This window comes from Eurosta solidaginis, chromosome 2 (genome assembly GCF_040869045.1).
Source record: "Eurosta solidaginis isolate ZX-2024a chromosome 2, ASM4086904v1, whole genome shotgun sequence".
Classification (NCBI taxonomy): Eukaryota; Metazoa; Arthropoda; class Insecta; order Diptera; family Tephritidae; genus Eurosta; species Eurosta solidaginis.
In genome coordinates, this window is record NC_090320.1 from 300,125,156 (window position 1) to 300,144,286 (window position 19,131).

A 19,131-nucleotide genomic window follows, 5' to 3' on the forward strand; every position below is an offset into this window, starting at 1 on the left:
CCGGTGTATTATAAAAAAATATCTTGAAGAATAAGTAAATGAGCACTAAACACTCACAAAACAACATAAAAAAATAGAAAATGAGTTTAAGTTACAAACTTGCAAATTTCTATTACCGACCAATGGTCGGTATTAGGAATGTTAATATTTTGTAGAGCCCCTCTTTCCGTCCACAATTAATTGACCGATTAATATATTAAGATAATCAAATTTCTCTTGCATATTCAAATTTAAAGACGTTAAAACACTAATAAATCATATAAAATAAATAAATGTCAAACTTACCACTGAATAGTTTAAAAAAATCTCACTTCTTCTTTTGTCCGGTTTATGCTTTTTTCGCATCGAATTTGATGCGAACTGTACTGCTGCGTAGCTTTTATTAAACTGACAGAGTATCCGTTAACGTTTGAAACTCAAGTTTTGACAATTGACGCACGATGCTTTCTCGAATTGAATGGGGTCGGTTTTACGGCTTTTTAGCTATTTTTTACATGTTTAAACCAATAAAAACTAAAATGGTCGGATAGAGGAGGCCGGTCGGTAAACGGTGCCTTTACGTTACTCCCCAGGGAAACACGAGTCACTCTGGATCAACTTGGTTCTGGATACTGTAACAGGTTAAACTCTTACATATCCAGAATCAACCCCGACATACAAAATGTATGCCCCGCTTGCAATGTGCCCCCACATGACACCAACCATCTCTTTAATTGTAATGTGGAACCAACGCTTCTAACACCCCTTTCATTATGGTCCACCCCTGTCGAAACAGCAAGTTTTCTTGTACTCCCGTTAGAGGATATTGATGACAATTTGTGATCGGTCGCAGCTATAAGGTGGGGCGAAACATTGCTACAACATCAACAACAACCATCAATAATCGGCTTACATATTATATGTTCGTGTAGAAACATGAGTTGGTCCATTGCTGCATTACAGTGGAGTATAATGGTAAGTACTCCAGTGGACCACATGATCCAACGATTTTTGCAGGGAGAAATATGTCAGTGTATTAGCATCGACCAGTGAATTACTTAATTGCAGTCAAAAACAGGCAGTTGTAGTTCTCTGGTACAAACATTCGTGTTTATTACATAGACTTAATATTAAATTACAGTCGATTAAATCAGTTGGTTGAAAATTTCAGTTGATATTCCCTTCCATAAGATGTGTAACATTTTCTACCGACAACTTTAAAAGCGATTAAATTTCTCACCACATTATTCTTGATAAATATTGTAATTAAAATAATTTATTTAGATTGAATTTGTATTGTTAATTTATTATTCTACTGTATATATGTTCAAAACTTTTTGAAAAGGTAGTTAAAAACAAAGTATCATTCGCTATAAATAAAATAGTCGATCCATGTCAGCATGGTTTCATTGCGGGACGTTCGACTACTACAAATCTGGCTGTTTTCTCTCAGTTTTGTGTCTCTGCGTTTAAGGATGGATGTCAAGTTGACACCATATATACGGATTTTTCCAAGGCTTTTGACACAGTTTCGCACAAATTACTTCTGTGGAAACTTGAAAACATGGGCTTTCACTCAAGCTTTCTGTCGTGGGTGAAGTCCTATTTGGAAAATAGAATATCTTTTGTTGAAATCGAGAGAACTAAGTCTTATGAATTCTCAGCAACTTCGGGTGTACCACAAGGTAGCATCCTTGGTCCTATTTTGTTCTTAATGTTTATTAATGATGTTGGCTCATGCATAAACAATTCCAATTATTTGCTTTATGCTGACGACTTAAAACTCTTTCGGAGAATCTCCTGTACTTCTGATGCATTGCGTCTGCAAGAAGATCTGAATACTATAAATAATTGGGCCTGTCAAAATAATCTGCGACTCAATATTAGTAAATGCTGCCACATGACGTATACTAAGTCTACGAATGTGGTTTCATTCGCGTACTCGATTTCAAATGTAACTCTTGCGTCAATTAATGAGTTTCGCGATCTTGGCGTAATTTTTGACTCATCTTTTACTTTTTGTAATCATGTAAACTTTCTCATACCAAAGGCTTATACCAACTTAGCTTTCTTGCGACGATATGCCAAGGATTTCAAGGACCCATATACCAGGAAAATCTTATACAATGCCTTAGTGCGTTCCAAGTTAGAGTATGCATCAGTCATCTGGAATCCCATATACTCCTCACACTCTTTAAGAATTGAAAGAATTCAGCGCAAGTTCATACGATTTGCTCTTCAACCTCTGCACTTTATTAATCCCCTGCCACCCTACAATGCAAGATGCATGCTTATCAATGTCTTGCCACTTGAAGTTAGACGTCTTGTTCAAAACGTAATGTTTATTTTTGACATAATATCCGGTGCCATTGACTGCTCAGAACTACTTGGGCAGTTGAATTTCAATGTCCCTAACAGAGCTCTCCGCTTTCACAGTACATTCCGCGTTGAAGTGCTGCGTTCGAATTACTTCAGTTTCGCACCTCTTATAAGAGGTCTTGTAGAATTTAATCGCCTATCCAGAAGCCTTGACCTGGACTTTGCCATGCCAAGGTCTCTGTTTAAGGCACGCATTGAGTCCTATTACTTATCTCAGTAAATCTTACTTTAAAATTGTTAAACTAGTACTAAGTTAACCTGTAATCTAGTCAGTAAGGTTGTTACCATTTGACTTAATAAAGATATGAAATATGAAATATATCTGCTATGCAAGGAACATCTCTAGTTTAAAACTGGTGCACTTAAAGTGTATGCAGAATAACTACTAGTCCGCACTCGATCTCATTTATATGCCTTCAACTTGCTTCTAGTACAATTTTATACACATTTCGACAGTTCCGAATCAGTTTGAAAAATCAGTGGGATAGGTTTTACGGTATAGGGGGAAGAGAAGACATACTCCATAGTCGAAGCTTCTTAAGTTGTTAAAAGTTTTTTGTAGGCTATCTATTGATCAAATATTTGTTAAATATGAAAGGTCAAACTGTCGATTTTTGAACTAGAAAAAATCTAGTTTCATTCGAACGTGTACTTATTTGGTACTTTAGGTCTAGTTCTGAATCAGAAATTTTGATTACTACTTAGTTACTGACTACCGTTAGTGGTGATAGATACTTAAATATTACATTTAACTGTTTTTATCCTATTTTGTTCATATAACGGTAATTTGTAACGGCTTGAATGAATTAAATAGAAATATGCTGCTTTTAATAAAAAAAATCAGCTCATGAAATAAAATAAACTGTAGAAGGTTTAAGGTCTGCTACAAAAAAATTAAAAAAAAATGTGTAGTCCGATGGACGAATGAATTCAGACTGAAACTTCTAACCTTGCATGTATCCTCATTAAGAAAACTTATGTGTCAGTAATTGCTTAACTGCTTTGCAGTTCTATCCACTCATTGACTGATGAGCAGATGACGTGTTAACTGCTACATTACCCAAATTATCTGAGGAAACCGGCAATTTAAAAAGCTGAATGAAAAAGGCTGAAGATCCTCAGAACAAGAACCGACAAATGCTCCAGCAAAGAGTCGGCCAAACACTTAATAATGTTGTAGCGAAAATGCTTAGCGGCTTAGAAGAGTGACAATAAATGGACGCAGAAGGATTTTAACAAATGAGGAACATGTGACTCCACGCTAAAGCATAGCAAAAGTTGTCCCAGGTTTCTAAACCACAATGAAACATAGCAATAAAAAAAAAATTGTGCTGGGTTGCGCCCAAGTCTATATCTTTAAATTCGTCCATAATTAAAATATTGCGGTCGAGAAAAAATTGAAAATTCTTCAATTTCCAGGCAAACAGGAACAGCCAAGGGGTGAATGCCTTAGAAGACGTGTCATAAGTGAAACTTTGGACGAACTTCCAAAATTGAAGAAAATACCATCACTATATTGAAAAGATTTATTACAAATGTTCTTCATTGGCACAGGCCCAAAAAATAACAACGAAACTCTGCACTTAGTTTTCAAGTGCATCGGCGATGAGTACGCAAATCAATTTATATATTTTCAGAAGCAAAAGAAACAAGACGTCGCAAGGCATCTTCCCGTCAGCAGCAGAAAATGTAAAATAATTAACTTAACTGACGGAACGGCCGCCGTGGTGTGATGGTAGCGTGCTGTGCCTACCACACCGAAGATCGCAAGTTCACGCCCCGGGCAAAGCAACATCAAAATTTTAGAAACAAGTTTTTTGAATTAGAAACACTCCGAGTGTATTTCTGCATGAAAAGCTCTCAGTGAAAACTCATCTGCCTTGCAGATGCCGTTCGTAGTCGGCATTAAACAAGTAGGTCCCATCCCGATAGTTTGTAGGAAAAACTAAAAGTAGCACGACGCAAATTGGGAGAGAAGATCGGCCTAAAATCTCTTCGAGGGTTATCGCGCCCTGCATTTATTTGTTTTGTATTTTTATTTTTTATTATTTTTTATTTTTCTCGATGACTTTCGGGCCAGTATTTAATATAAAATTTATTTTATATTTTTAACAAATGAATAAAATCAAAAACAATTAAGTTTTTCACGTTCATTTCCTTCAAGCACACATTGCTTATAAAGTAGTATTCACATATGGCAACATTTAAATACATTTCTTTAACTTTTTTTTGCACATTTTTAGAACTGCTGGTACGGTTGGTGCTGTCGTCACATGCCCATTGGAGGTAGTGAAAACCCGTTTGCAGAGCTCAAATTCCTTTCTTGGCCCGATACGCCTCGAACCACCAGGCTCTACAAATGGATCCAGCGAATTATTACGACCCGAACAGCGACGGAAATTAAGTACAACAATTTTGCGCAAAAGATCACAGCCACAGGTGATTGAGGGTGTGCGTAGGGTAGTACCAATTTTACTCAAAATTAACTACTTTTTGTTCTATACACATACGCACTTACTGATATATGTTTATTATTAATAAATAATATTAAATTATGCATTCTTGTCATATTACAGATAATGGCAATCTCACATTGCGGCATCTCATCCACCTCCACAAAGACAATGAGCATCATACAGTGCTTGAGGTGGGTAAGCAAGCGGTTTTGTTTTTTGAAATAACCTCCTTTGAAATTATTCTTGGCTACGGCAACATAAGCTCTCGAAGCACTTAACCACGTATCTCCAAACGAGAAAACAAGTCTTTAATATATATTTTGATAAGTTTGTGTACGATTTTAATTTTTTCTAATTTTCTTGCAGGCACATAGTACAAAATGAAGGACCGCGTGCTTTATTCAAAGGTCTGGGACCAAATCTTATTGGCGTGGCACCATCGCGGGCGATATATTTTTGCACCTACTCACAAACAAAGCATTTTTTGAATAGTTTAAGGTGAATTGAAAAATTACTAAAAATCCAATCAGTCGCACCTCTTCAAATGTTAATACCATAGTCTAACCCCATCGGGTTAGGGAGCATAGAATATACCCGCGGCAGGCATGTCTTTCGTAAAAGGCGACCAAAATACTAAATTGATTCAAAGGGTTGTGTAGCACAACCCTTACAAGGGGTTGTCAGCGCAGTTTATAGCTTTTCCCACCAAACTTTTCACCTCACCTGCCCTGGCGAATCCTGTTTCCTTAGCAGCCAAGTTCTTCATGGATCTAGGCAGTGGGAGGGCGGTATGACCTAGAAGGCTCCACGTGGTCATTCTAAATCGTTTCCGAGATGGTCGGGCTAGTACCGTAATGATGCTTGTTACCGGAACGTACCGCATCTATATCCGGCAAAGGACCATCAACACCGATAACCTTCGGGGAGTGTCCTTATTGCTACAATATATTATATAGAAATTTTGATCTCGATTGAAGTCTAAAAATATCTATATTCCAATGGATGCCAAAAAAGGGTTCCCTCGGCCCCTGGGTAAAGTTGCTTTTTAATTATTTTTAAGCCGTATTTGTGGATTTTGATGAAATTTGCCACATAGGTAGCCGAAGTCTGGGTGAAACTACCAACTGTATGTTTTGTGAAAGAAGGGAGGGAGGTGTTAAATATATGGGCTATAAAAATCGAGCTCCGAACAATTTTTAAAAAGTGGGCGGTGTCACACCATTTCTGCCTCCGTCAGCTTTGTGGGATTGTTCTAAGGATCGTATCGGATCTATTCCAACAATTTTTCGTTCGGGATCGTTTCGGCACAGTTTCGCAATAATTTCGATAACTTTAAGGTATGCTTTCGAGAGTTGTCTGCATCATATCGGGATTATTTTGTGCAACTTTTTCGGGAAAGTTTCTAGACGATTTTGAGAGATAACTTCGGAGTGGGTTTTGGGATAAATTCTTTTGCTGATATTTCGGGTTATTTTGCGTGCTATTTCGAGATCCTATCTGGATTGTCTTAGGATAATTTCAGATATTTTTTCGGTTCTGTTTTCGGAATCATTCCGCGATTTTCAGGATTGTGTTCGGACCAATTTTAGGCTATTTCGAAATATTTCAGAAATTTTTAAAAGGATAATTTGAGAATTACTTCGAGACCGTTAATTAACAATTTCGTTTTTGTATCGAGACTTTCTGAAAAATTTCGGGTTTGTTTTTAGACCATTTCAAGACTTTTACCTGATCATTTCGAACTAGACAACTTCGGATCATTCTTTGACTTCAAGATAAGTTTTTGATCATTTCGGAACACGTCGATATTGTCGTCGGGATCAATTCAAAACTATTTCGGGATAATTTCGGGTTTGTTTTGGATTCGTTTCGGTATTATCTTCGGATCATTAGGCATTGTTTTCTCTATAATTTCAGCACTATTTCTGGCTAATTTTAGGATTGTTTTCAAGAAAAAAATCTCCTTCCTATTTAGATATTAAATCAATTTCACCACCCCAAATATACATATGTGCATTTATAATTTTTTTATCATACCTGATTCCTCTATATTTATTTACTTTCAGTTTCATGCAAACTGAATCACCACCGGTGCACATAGTAAGTGCTGCCAGCGCTGGTTTTGTCTCATCCTCACTAACAAATCCTATTTGGTTTGTAAAGACGCGCCTACAGCTAGACTATAATTCCAAAGTGCAAATGACTGTGCGGCAATGCGTCAATCGGGTTTATTCGCAAGGTGGCGTTGCTGGTTTCTACAAGGGCATCACAGCTAGCTATTTTGGCATCTGTGAGACAATGGTGCACTTTGTCATTTACGAGTTTATCAAATCAAAATTGGTAAGATTAATGAGTGTTTAAATATTTCAATAAATGTTACTTATTAACATTTTATATATTTTTAATTTTTTCTCCCTGTAGATTGAAATGCACAACACACGTCCCGCAGATAAAAAATCCTCGAAAGATTTTCTGGAGTTTATGGCGGCTGGTGCCATTTCAAAGACTGTAGCATCCTGTATTGCATATCCGCATGAAGTGGCGCGAACAAGACTGCGTGAGGAGGGTAATAAATATAATACATTTTTCCAAACATTGCACACCGTCTGGAAGGAGGAGGGACGTTCTGGATTGTATAGGTAAGTAAAACTAAGTAAATATCCCCGAAGTAAAAAAAATTTATATAAAAGTGAAGCAACAAGATTTAATTTTGACTTAGAGCAAAGTTCATTGTTTGATACAAATGGATTGCTATTCATCTTAGATAAAAATTCTCACGGCCGTGTTTACTCCTCAGCGGATTATTATATAAAACAGATAGGTCATCAAACTTGACTTCCGGACTAATTTTGGAATTGTATCAAAAATATTTAGTTACTTCGTCGTAACCATTATCTCGTGATTATTTGGTTGTTATTCGAGTCGAGTTAATTCGGGGAGAAGTTCATTTTGCCAAACTCTGGGACAATTAGCTGCACATCAGAATTGAGTTTATTTAAATACTAGTCGGGAAATATTTCAGTTAATAGAACACAACGAAGCGCATACCTTGATAATGTTGTGCTATTTTAAGCAAATTTTAGATTGGAAACCATGGAAACAACTTCGAACTTTACAATGAATATGCGACTCTTGTGAATGGCCCAATTGTAAATTTTGTGAAGAAAAAGTTTGTAGAATACTTTAATCCGCCATCTTTTATGAAACGCTTCTTTTTTATAAAGTTCGCACAAAGTGGCATTTAAGGGAAAGTTAAACGGGTCATATGTTCTATTTTGGGCCTGGAAACATAAACGTGCTCTATTGTTTCCGCCTCCAACCCGCACTTGAGAAGGTCTTATTTAAAAGCATGTGACGCCAAAAGGCAGTGTTCAGTCAGTCTCGTCATAAGCCTTAAGACGCAAAGAAGAAACAGTTAAAAATTCTTCTTTAGGGGTTGCCAGCGCAATTTATAGCTTCTGCAACCCGATTTTCAACATCCGCTACCCGTGGCGAATCCTGTTTCTTAACAGCCGACGTTCTGGCGACCCCAAGTCCCTCATGGAAGTAGGGGGTGGAGGGAGGGATGGACTAGAAGGTTCAAGGTCATACATTCCCAAGGTCTGCAAAGGGTAATCAACACCGACAACACTCCTCAAAAGCTTCAGGATGTGTATATTCACTACAACAACAACATACTTTTTGCTCTTTTTGATAAAAATCTTAATCCTGCGACAGGATTTGATTGCTTAATATCTGGTTCAGTTGAAATATTATCGTAGTTATTTTATTATTGTTAATTAATGCACATTTAAATTTGATTTTTCTTGCAGAGGCTTAGCGACGCAATTGGTGCGACAAATACCTAATACGGCTATAATGATGGCCACATACGAAGGTGTCGTTTATGTTTTAACGCGAAGGTTCAATAATAAAGGCAATGAATTCTACGACTTTTAGATTTCTTTCATTTTCGCAGTAAATAAGAAGAAAAAAAAAAAACAAAGTGTGATTATAATAAATGGGCCTAAATGTAAACGCACTCATGCCTACACAACATACACACATACATATAAGCACATGATTATACACAGGTTGTATTACTGTGTAGGATATGTGCTTCTGTGGCTTTAGAGTATAAGTACAAGCTTTTTAGTATTTTATTTTTCCAAACTTTATATTTAGCTACAAAGTTACTATGCAACTTTGTTGTCATCAAAAAAGAAAAACAAAGATATTATAAATTATGTATGAGTAAAGTAGGCTTTGAGGCGATCAAAATTAAAAAATAAAGCGTTGAAGCCAAATTATGCTAAAAGCGAAAAAATCGTACAAAGAATTGATAACTATTTTAGAGTACCTATCGTAATTCAATCACAAGAGGTTTGCTCGACAGACACATTTTTTGACAATTGCATCCATTTTGCTCCCAAGTCGAATTGACATCCGTTAACTGTGTTGTTTCTTTGCGAATTTTCGAAAAATATTAGTAGTAGAAATAGGAAGCAATCAGTTTACAAATACCCGATAAATACTTATTTTATTTAAATTTTATGATGAATTTATTAACTATGCCATGATATATTAGTGTGCCTGAACATAGGTTATATGAAAAGTACGGACACCAAGGAATCGTGCACTTTCGTAAACCTATGAACATTCGAAAACTAAACCAATTAAAAATTCATCGTTCAACGTCAAAACCTCGACTATTAAATCGATTCACGTAAAAATGTCATTAGTAAATAATGGAGATGTCATAACGAAATGTACTCATTGGGCATGTTAACTTATTCAGGTAAAAGTCTAGAACAGGAGTCTTCTGCTAATGCGCGTCCAAAAATATCGAGAGAGGCGACCTCGACAACAATAATCCTAAGGCAGAGAAGAAAAATTATATCTCTGTCCCAGAGATATTTGGAGTTGAAGTTGGAAATTTTCATGTGGTTGTTGTAATGTTTTTGTGCACTGAAAAAGATTTTGTGTACAAAGGGATTTTGCACGCATTTAATTTTGATCCCACCTCATTGGTGGACCGGCCAGGGTAATTTTTTATAAGCTCGGCTGAAGGCCGCCACCGCAACCCGGTGCCATTTTTCGGTTTTTCGTTAATATCTTTTGAACGAGGTAAAATTTTTATTTCCGCCTTCGAATTATTGTTATCGAGGTCAATATGCCTTTTTGCCACTTCTCCCGATATTTTTGGGCGCGTATTAAAAGTCGACCGTCTGTTCTATTAATTCCGTATGTTCGGAACATTCGTATCCATTTAAGAATTTGGAGAATCGGTTTATATTCTAAATTAACGGTTCATCCGGAACGCTTCCAAGAATACTAACGGAAACGAGCTTTCCGAAATTTCAGAATAAAAAGGTGAGTGAATACTCCCTGTGTAGCAGGACTGCACAAAAGCTTAACTCTTCTGTCAAAGTCAAGGTAGGAATATAAAGTTCTAAGACAATACGCCATTTTCTTTTATTTTTGTTTTTGCCAGTTCATTGCGGCTGCTGAGTAGCGCATCACACCATGTCGGCTGCCTGTTCAAAATCGTGCTATCTCAAAATATTCTTCAAAAATTTCCCAATTCAGGGTTTGTCACAAAACCGCCCTATATTAGAGTTAGATTGAAGAACGCTTCATCTCAGAATGCTTTTCATTAACTCCTTCTTATTGCAAAATACATTGAACTTATGCTCATATAGGGAGTTTTTGAAACACATTTTGAGATAGTGCATTTTTGAATAAAATTCTAAGGTACGGCATTTTTCAAACAATTTCTGAAAGAATGACCAAACCAACATAACTTTATCAATTCACGAAATATTTGGTAGAAAATGAATTATTTACCCAAAAACTTTTGGTATTTACAAATTTATTATCACTACTAATATACTACCAAAGATACTTGTCTACTACAATTTCACTGAAGGGGATTGAATTATTCCCCGTTTTCCTTACTTCGTAAAAGCAACCCGTCCAGATTTTTCAATTTGGGAGTGTCAAAGATCTGTCATCATTGAAGAACAAACCTCTAGTAATTGAATCATGAGTAGCTATATGCTTATTCAATCAACCAGCAATTCAACACCTCGCTAACTGCAAACATTACTTGTCTTTTTTTTTTTTTTGTAGAATCATTTTTTTGTAGTAATGCAATGAAGCGCAACAATCTCTTATTTAAGTACCATCTATTAACCTATTATTTAAGAAGTATGAACAAAGAAACACACATATGCATATATATATATACTATGTGTTTCTTTATATATTCATATATGTATATATATATGTATATATATATATATATACATATATATATATATATATATATATATATATATATATATATATATGTATATATTTACGCATTAACTAAAAGCTTCACCTGCTCATAAGTTGTACTTATAAAACGAAGCATATGTATGTATGTAAATGAGGTTGAAACTGTGAAAGATTTGCTAAATGTTTCAATATGTACATATGTTTTAACCTGCATACATACATACATATATGTATGTACATAGAACATCAAATTAATTGCTACATTCATATGCTATTTCTATGTTATCTATCAAACCATATTTGAAATTATTGTGATCAATATAATTTTTTTTTTTTTTTTCTTTATATATATACTATGCTTATAGATCTAGTACCTAGTAGTGACTAATTTAAATATGTACATATATTCTGAAAACCGAAACAAGTTTCGCTTTTTTTTTACTAAATGCATGCATATGTATTACTTACATGTAAAAAAAAATCCATGATCCATTTATCGCAAACCTAAAAGCGTTTAATAGACAATACATCAAGTTACAGAGGAAGCCTCTCAAAAGTTAAAACAACATGCTGGAGAAAAACAATTGACTCTTTTGTAGGCCAAAGAGCGCAGTAAATCTAGCAAGAAAACCGTTTTTTAACACTTAACGCAGTGTCAGAATATCGCAAGCCTTTAAACGATTTTAGCTCATATCTTCATCTAAAATTTGTCAGCTTGGGTAATCGACGTAACGAAATAATTTCTATGTGCTTAACTCAACATTTGCTTCTTTTGAGTAAATATAGTTTTTGTACAAAAAATTCAAATTTTGTAGCATACATTTAGGACATTTCTTAGTTTTGAACACACACAAGCTTTGCACACTAACCCCAAACTATTCTATAACTGGATATATATTCTTCGTAAATTGTTTAAAATCGTCGTTAACAAATGATATCAACAAGAAAAATTCTATAAATACTTGCGAATATGCAAATGATTATTAAAGAAAAAATAATAAGAATCATGTGTGTTATGTATTAGTGGTTTTTTGAGGCAATGCTGCAACGACAACGTTCCTGAGAAATATAGGAATTTTATAAAGTTAATCTCCAAAAGGTCACTGTCCCATGGGTATCTATGCGGTACGTCTCAATATAAAGGAAACACCATCCTGCTGCAGCTGTATGGAGGATGATGTGGTGGAATCACCAAATCACTTTATGCTTGATTGTCCAGCTTTTGCCAGAACTAAGCGAAAGTACTTCGGTCGCGACGCACTTGGATCTTCCGAGGATTTATCCAAGGTTGATATCGGTATCATACGGAACTCTATCGTTGCTACCCAACGATTCTCTAAGTAGCTATATCTACGTCACCGTTATTTTATTTTATTGTATGTGGTATCACAACGGACCTTCATGTTGTCCAAGTGAGCTTCCCTTATCAGGGCAGCTACCACCTAACCTAACCCAGTCTCCAAAATTAAAATTCGTATATAAGAAGTTGAAACTTGAACTTTTTGTTTGCATAAATAGAAAGATCACATCCTAATTGGTCAAAAATAATTATTTTCTATAAAAACACAGCCTATGTTGGATACTTACAAACTAGTTAAATTCAATGTGTCAGTTTCAGTAAGTATGTAGATACCAACATTCATTTTTAGGACGCCAGAATAAAGATATAACAAAAAGTGAAAATTTTGGACGTAATCACCTTTATTTCTTATTTGAATTTGAATGGTATAACTTTTTTTGCTTCAATGCTCAATGATATAAAAAGGCAATTTTTCGAAAAAAAGCCGTATAAATCGGTTTTGTCTCCTATTTATATAAGATGGAAAAGAAAAATCTACATGCCATTAAGATAAGAAAAGAAAAAAGAAACGCCTTTACTCAAACTCTTTCAGATTTTTAAATATGTACAATGGCTTACAAAAATATATTGCTTAGGTAGCCATTTCGATCTTCGAAAATTAATATATATTTGGTGCTGTACACTGTACTAAGCCGTTGGTATTGGTTTTATTTAACCTAGTATTTTAAAGATGTAGTCTTTAATATTATAAATTTCCAAATCTCATCTGTATAAAAGCACAATGCTTTTTGTACTGAGAGTTTTCAGGTTAAAGTTAAGTTCTTGCTTTTTCGATTCAACAAAATTGTGTAAATTTACTTAAAAAACGAATAATGCAAATCTTTTTAAAAGAATATGAAAAGCAAAACCATGTAAAATTTTAAAATTAAAAAGATATGCGAGAATCGTGTTAATTAAACGCCGCAACGTCCTTTAAGCACAATTTGACTTAATTTTTTTGCACCTTTTTTTAAACTCTAAACCTATAACATTATAAATGTTTATTAAAATATTTTGTGAATCCAATTATTTAAATGTTTATTTTTGAGTTGTAGATTTCCACTGGAAAATATTTATTAAGTATTAAGTATATAAAATAAAACGAATACGTAACGAAAATATATTAAAGTTAACTGTTTTAGTGTTGTATACTTTTTTTGTCTTGCGGTTTTGCTTTGAATCAAAACTTACTTATAAATTATGCTTAAGGCCAAAACTAAAAAGTGAAATTAAAAATTTTTTTGTTCGTAAATTAAGTTACAAATAAAATTTAAACTTAACCGAGAAAAACGAATAAAATAACTGTGAGTTAATTTTTAATTGATTTATTTCATAAATAATTTAATTAAAGTGAAATAAAATCTTTTTGTTTGAATATAAACTTTAAAAACTGAATTTTTTCATTTCATCTCCAGGCGCAAAAGTTAGTATGCTAACCCCAAAATCATGCCAGATCAAACAGACGTACATATTGTAACGAATTTAGGGGAATTCCTGCTTATTTGCAACCTCCTGTTTACGTTCGTATCGCTAAACTGTTGAATAAAACACACCAAAATTCTGTATTACAAAATTGTCTTTATTAGACTACTTTTAATGTACTTCGCAATTAAACTTCACTTCGCAACTGATAGCGTGCTCAAATCAAACTGCTTACGGACTACTCAGCTTCTGCTGCTTTTATACTCTCTGCCCAAATGTCTAGACGTTTCTTCTTCTAGAATCCTCAACCTGGTCACCAGCCATACGCGCGTGTATTTGTAGTGTGTAATCATATGTGTGTGTATATGTGAGCGAAATAGTAGCTGATGATGACATGCGTTTGTGAGTATGTATGTGTGTACATGATGATTAATTTGTTTACGTACATACAAGTGTGGTCGCTTGCTTTATTGTTGTGTCTTTATTTACTTAGTATCAGATTAGTGATGTGAATATCACTTAGTGTTACTAATATTCGTCACAATATGCATTTAAACAAACGTACTACCCAGTATTTGTCTTGACATAACCTGTTGGAATCTGCAATTAATTCTATAAATAATTATTACCTTTGAGTTAGCGCTTTTCGATTTAAAATAATAATTAAACTTGATTTTAATAATTTGGGTCACAAACAATTATATTGCTTAATCAATAATAAAAATTTATTAAATTTACATATTTTTTATTCAATAATATTATGTTATATTATTACTTCTGATTTTTACTTTTTAATGTTTTGATTAAGAATAGTCATTGCCTTATAATCAATATTTTTTAAATTAAGAATAATGATGAAAATCAGATTTTTATTTTATTATTCATAATAAAACTCAAAGGGTACGTTACTATTGTGTCTCTTTTGGCCGCTATGCATTATCTTTCCATTATTCAGGTATCACATACCATATGCTCTTATAATCATACATTGGATGAGTTGGTGGGGTCGTAACGTTTTTTATATATGATATGGATAGGGAAGCAATGTACATGTACATTTTCATACTCATTTTCCAGCACTAATAGTAAAATTTTCAGTAATTTTTTTTGTTGAAGACCGGCAACTGCAGAGTAAGAGGAAAGTTCGTCTAAAATCCTTATAGTAAACGAGATATGATTTTTTTAGTTTATTACAAATAATAAAATACAAATCAGACTTTGATCATTATTCTTGATGAAAAACATAATGACTCTTCTAAACTGCCAAAGCAGCCGTATGATAAATGGGCTGTAGAGCATTAAAAATTCATTTTTGGCAAAAATGGTATATATGTAGCAGGTTTGCACTCTGAGCCGACTATCTTATTTTACAGCAGACCTGTAAAATGATGATTACTAATGGTAATGATTAACCGTTTAATTGGTTATATTCTTTAAACGCCATTAAATTGTTATGGTTACGCATTTTCGGTGGAAGCATTAAGGAAGGCGGTCGGTATGATGTTGTGGTGCACAGTGGCTAGTTATTGTCGGCTGGGGCGGGTCCTTGCCAACCTCACTGTTCCTGCGCCATAATCAGAAAAAAATCATATCATGCCTATCAAAACTAAAAGCTGTCAAATTTAAAATAAACCGACAGAAGCGCAGAGACCGACTCAAAACGCTTATCAATACAAATTAAAACGACATCCGGTCGAACCGGATGCCACGGACAGACCGTTGACATATTCAAAAATTTAAAATTCGAGATTCAAAAAAAACTAACGCAAAAAAAAATGTTACCGAACCGGACATGGCCGGTTACTAACGCTGAAAATAAAAAAAACGCTGAAAATTAAAAGGAAACAAAAAAGGCCGAATATACATAGGGGCGCCGCGGGTGGTGTTGCGACGCCCGGAGCATTATCCCACCCTCAAAAAACCATGGCCACCATCGCACCTAAAATTCCGGTGGCCCCTTACTTGTTTCCCTAAGTGCCTTCTAAATAAATGGCGACGCCAGCATTCCCATTTTAAATACTTATTTATTTATAATTCATTTCAATGAAGACTTAGGCAATATATATATACTAAGACTAACTAACTTTATAAAAAAAATTTTTTTTTTTTTTTATTTAATGTTTTCAAGTTAACTTATGATCTTTCATCATAATTCAGTTTTTTTTTCTCTTAGTTATTTGTATTCCTTTCTTTTAATTAAATTTAAACCTAACTTGGATCCACTTAAAACGTTAGGTAATAATATATATTCCCAAAAAAAAAAAAACTAAAAGCTATCGATAACAAAAAAAAATGTACAAATTAATCTTCCATAATCAGTTTTAAATGTTCTAACATAACAGCTAAAGCAATATTTTTAGTTGAAGAATTACGCGGAAATATCCTGTTTTTGAATTGTATAATACGGTTTTTATGGATGAATGCATGTGAGCAAAGGCAGATTTATAGGTGCGTAATTTCATGTATGTATTCATATCGGTCTATATGCGTATAACGCAAGTGCTACAGACTTTAAGCTCATCAACGTTCCTTACGCCTTTTACAGCATTAATCTACTCCTTTTATTACTAAGTTACGTTTAAAGTTCATGTATATTTACGTACTAATATAATTATCATGCTTCAGCGTTTGACATCCATTCTTTAATTATATTTATTTTGGTTTAAAATTTAATAATCCGAGATTTTCAAATTCGGTATACCATAAATATTTACGCTTATATTTTCATAACTAGATACCGGAAAAAGTTCAATACTTATTGGCCGTCAACGGCAATAGTGTTCGCCTTTCAAAAGTGCGCTTCCTTATAATTTAAGTATATTCAAATGAACACGCCCGTCATATACATACGTAGTGTATGAAGAATAAATTCTTATGCAAAAAGATTAAATGCAGTTCATATAATTTGATGTACTTACATACATTTATGTATAATTTAAATGGATGTATATTTTAACTGGTGTTATTTCCAAAAATTTGTCATAAATTCATTAAATTGAATAGAAAGAAAGTTGAATGTGCAAATAAATCCGAAAAAGAAAAAAAAAAACTCGCCTTAAGTATTAAAATTCACACAAAAAGGAACAAATTTATTTAAATGCTTAAATCCACTCATATATCATAGTGGTCTATTCCTGGCTTCCTTTTTCGACTTATTTTAATTTGCAAGATATATATATGCTACTAACTACTTGGCGGCGACTCACCCGGTGGCTGGTACTTACATAGCCGGCAAGAGTCCGTACCGTGGGCTTCTGCCGGCGTGGTTACTGGTGATGTTGTTTTTGCTGATGAAGTCGTCGCTGTTGGTGGTTATGGCGCGCGGCCTTGGCGCGGTGGCGTGCGGTATTGGCGCGCTTGGTTGGTACGGTTGGTGGTTATGGCGCGCGGTGTTGATAGCGGTGGTGGTGGCAAACTCAGCGTCGAATATAAGGTGTCTTGGCCACGTTACGATTTAGTGTTTGGCGCTTCTCAGCTTCACCATTAATTTTCCTCAATTATGTTTAATATCCCCCCACGCCTTCGACAGTATCTCTTTGTTTTGTGATTAGTTATATCTTTATGTAATCAGTTCCTCGGAGCCATTTTGGTTACACTATGCATGGAATTTTCCCATGCAGTTAATATGCTAAACACCCAGAATTTTGTGTTGAATACACATCTCGAAACATTCATTTAAAAAGCACTCATATAACTAGCGAGCACTGTTAAATTTCCAAAATAAAATTACACCTTAGTTATATAGCATACACCAAATGATTTGCACAATTTATTTTGGATTATTAGCAATCATTTCTTTGGTGGTGAAGTATGCGGTCTAGGAATACCGCTTTATAGTGTCAGCGTGTTGCTCGCAACCACTCGCGACCACAATGCTTCAATCGTTGAAGCTCATGAAAATCCTTAATAATAGCTCCTCCTCAGGTGTATCAATTAAAGGCAGTGGTATATTTTGCACAGGTTCCACTTCACCAGAAACTCGTCGCGTTCAAATGGTTGAGTCGTGGGTGTATAATGTACAGCAGGTCCTCTACTATTGAATCGGTTTACTTTCGCCAACCACGTAGCATTTGGTGAAATAGAAACATAATTATTACCTCAGTTTTTGCGATGTGGCGTGTGCCCTGCCAAATTACAATTTTCGTTCTAAGCCAAAATTATTACCTGATTACAACGATTGAAATAACCTTTCTACGAGAAATTTAGTTTCCTTCCAATCACTTGACGATGACCAAAATTGGCACGAATTTCGTTTTTGATACTTCACTTCTTCTTTGAAAAGTTTTCTTTTTTTTCAACCATCACCGACGCTTGCCATTAACTTTATAATCATTCAAAATGGCCTACCGAGCCGATAAAGAGAAAAAAAAAATGTCCACTTCTTATTGCGGCTGCGCCATGGAAAGGCTCCGTTTTTATCTAACTGTGACTGCCATTATTTTATGGTTCGACCATAGGGTTGGCCCATCTCCACCGCAACACATACTTTTTTCTTCCAGGCTGTCAAAATCTTCGCGTTGATGTTAGGCGAAAGGAATGTACAGAAAGCGTAAACTTTCTCAACTTTTGTGTGTTGTGGGAAATTTGTGCGCTTAATTAGTTAACAATTGATCACCACGCGTTAAATAATTGCCAATGATGTTTACATTTTGCGCTTTCCATCTCGTTTTCACAATCTCTAAGTCAGTACAACGAAACGAATCAAATCAGCTGATGAGATGAGCCACTTACACCATTGCGCCAAGTGTTATTGAAAATTCGTCAATGTCATGGGAATTTTTGGCGATGCCACCCGCACGAAACTAACAAAATTTTGTTTTAACCACCCAGGCAGACATGAGTGAGGGTGAATCCTATCTTTTCCCTAACACTAGCCAACTGGTACGGTCTAAGGCTGAATCTCCCAAGTGGACCATAACAAAATGATAAAAAATAAAATAAATGTAAGGCGCGATAACCTCCGAAGCGATATTAGGCCGAGCTTCTCTTCCAATTTGAGTCGTCGTCCTCTTGATTTTTTCCAACAAATTGGCGCGACAGGATCTACATGTTTTATGCCGACGAAGAACGGCATCTGCAAGGCAGATAAGTTTTCCCGTGAGAGCTTTTCATGGCAGAAATACACTCGGAGTTCTTGCCAAACACTGCCGAGGGGGGACCCCGCTGAAAGATTTTCTTCTAATTGAAAAAACTTATTTCTAAAATTTTGATGTTGCTTTGCCCGGGGCGTGAACCTAGGTTCTTCGGTGTGGATGGCGGAGCACGCTACCATCACACCACGGCGGCCGCCAATTA

The 19,131-nt window shown here is 35.0% G+C and overlaps 1 protein-coding gene across 3 annotated transcripts in view; it reads left to right on the forward strand.

Annotated features, from left to right (window-relative positions):
• Nucleotides 1–8,795, forward strand: part of Rim2 (replication in mitochondria 2) — an 88,975-nt gene extending 80,180 nt beyond the window's left edge. For 2 of the 3 annotated variants that reach the window (XM_067768766.1, XM_067768767.1), the window contains 6 exons: nucleotides 4,602–4,818; nucleotides 4,935–5,005; nucleotides 5,181–5,312; nucleotides 6,881–7,154; nucleotides 7,236–7,453; nucleotides 8,627–8,795. In XM_067768766.1, the coding sequence (XP_067624867.1) occupies nucleotides 4,602–4,818; nucleotides 4,935–5,005; nucleotides 5,181–5,312; nucleotides 6,881–7,154; nucleotides 7,236–7,453; nucleotides 8,627–8,753 (1,039 nt within the window). In that variant the 3' untranslated portion in view covers nucleotides 8,754–8,795. The remainder of the gene's footprint in view (nucleotides 1–4,601; nucleotides 4,819–4,934; nucleotides 5,006–5,180; nucleotides 5,313–6,880; nucleotides 7,155–7,235; nucleotides 7,454–8,626) is intronic. The other variant, XM_067768768.1, reaches the window with a different exon arrangement.
• Nucleotides 8,796–19,131: the final 10,336 nt, after the last annotated feature.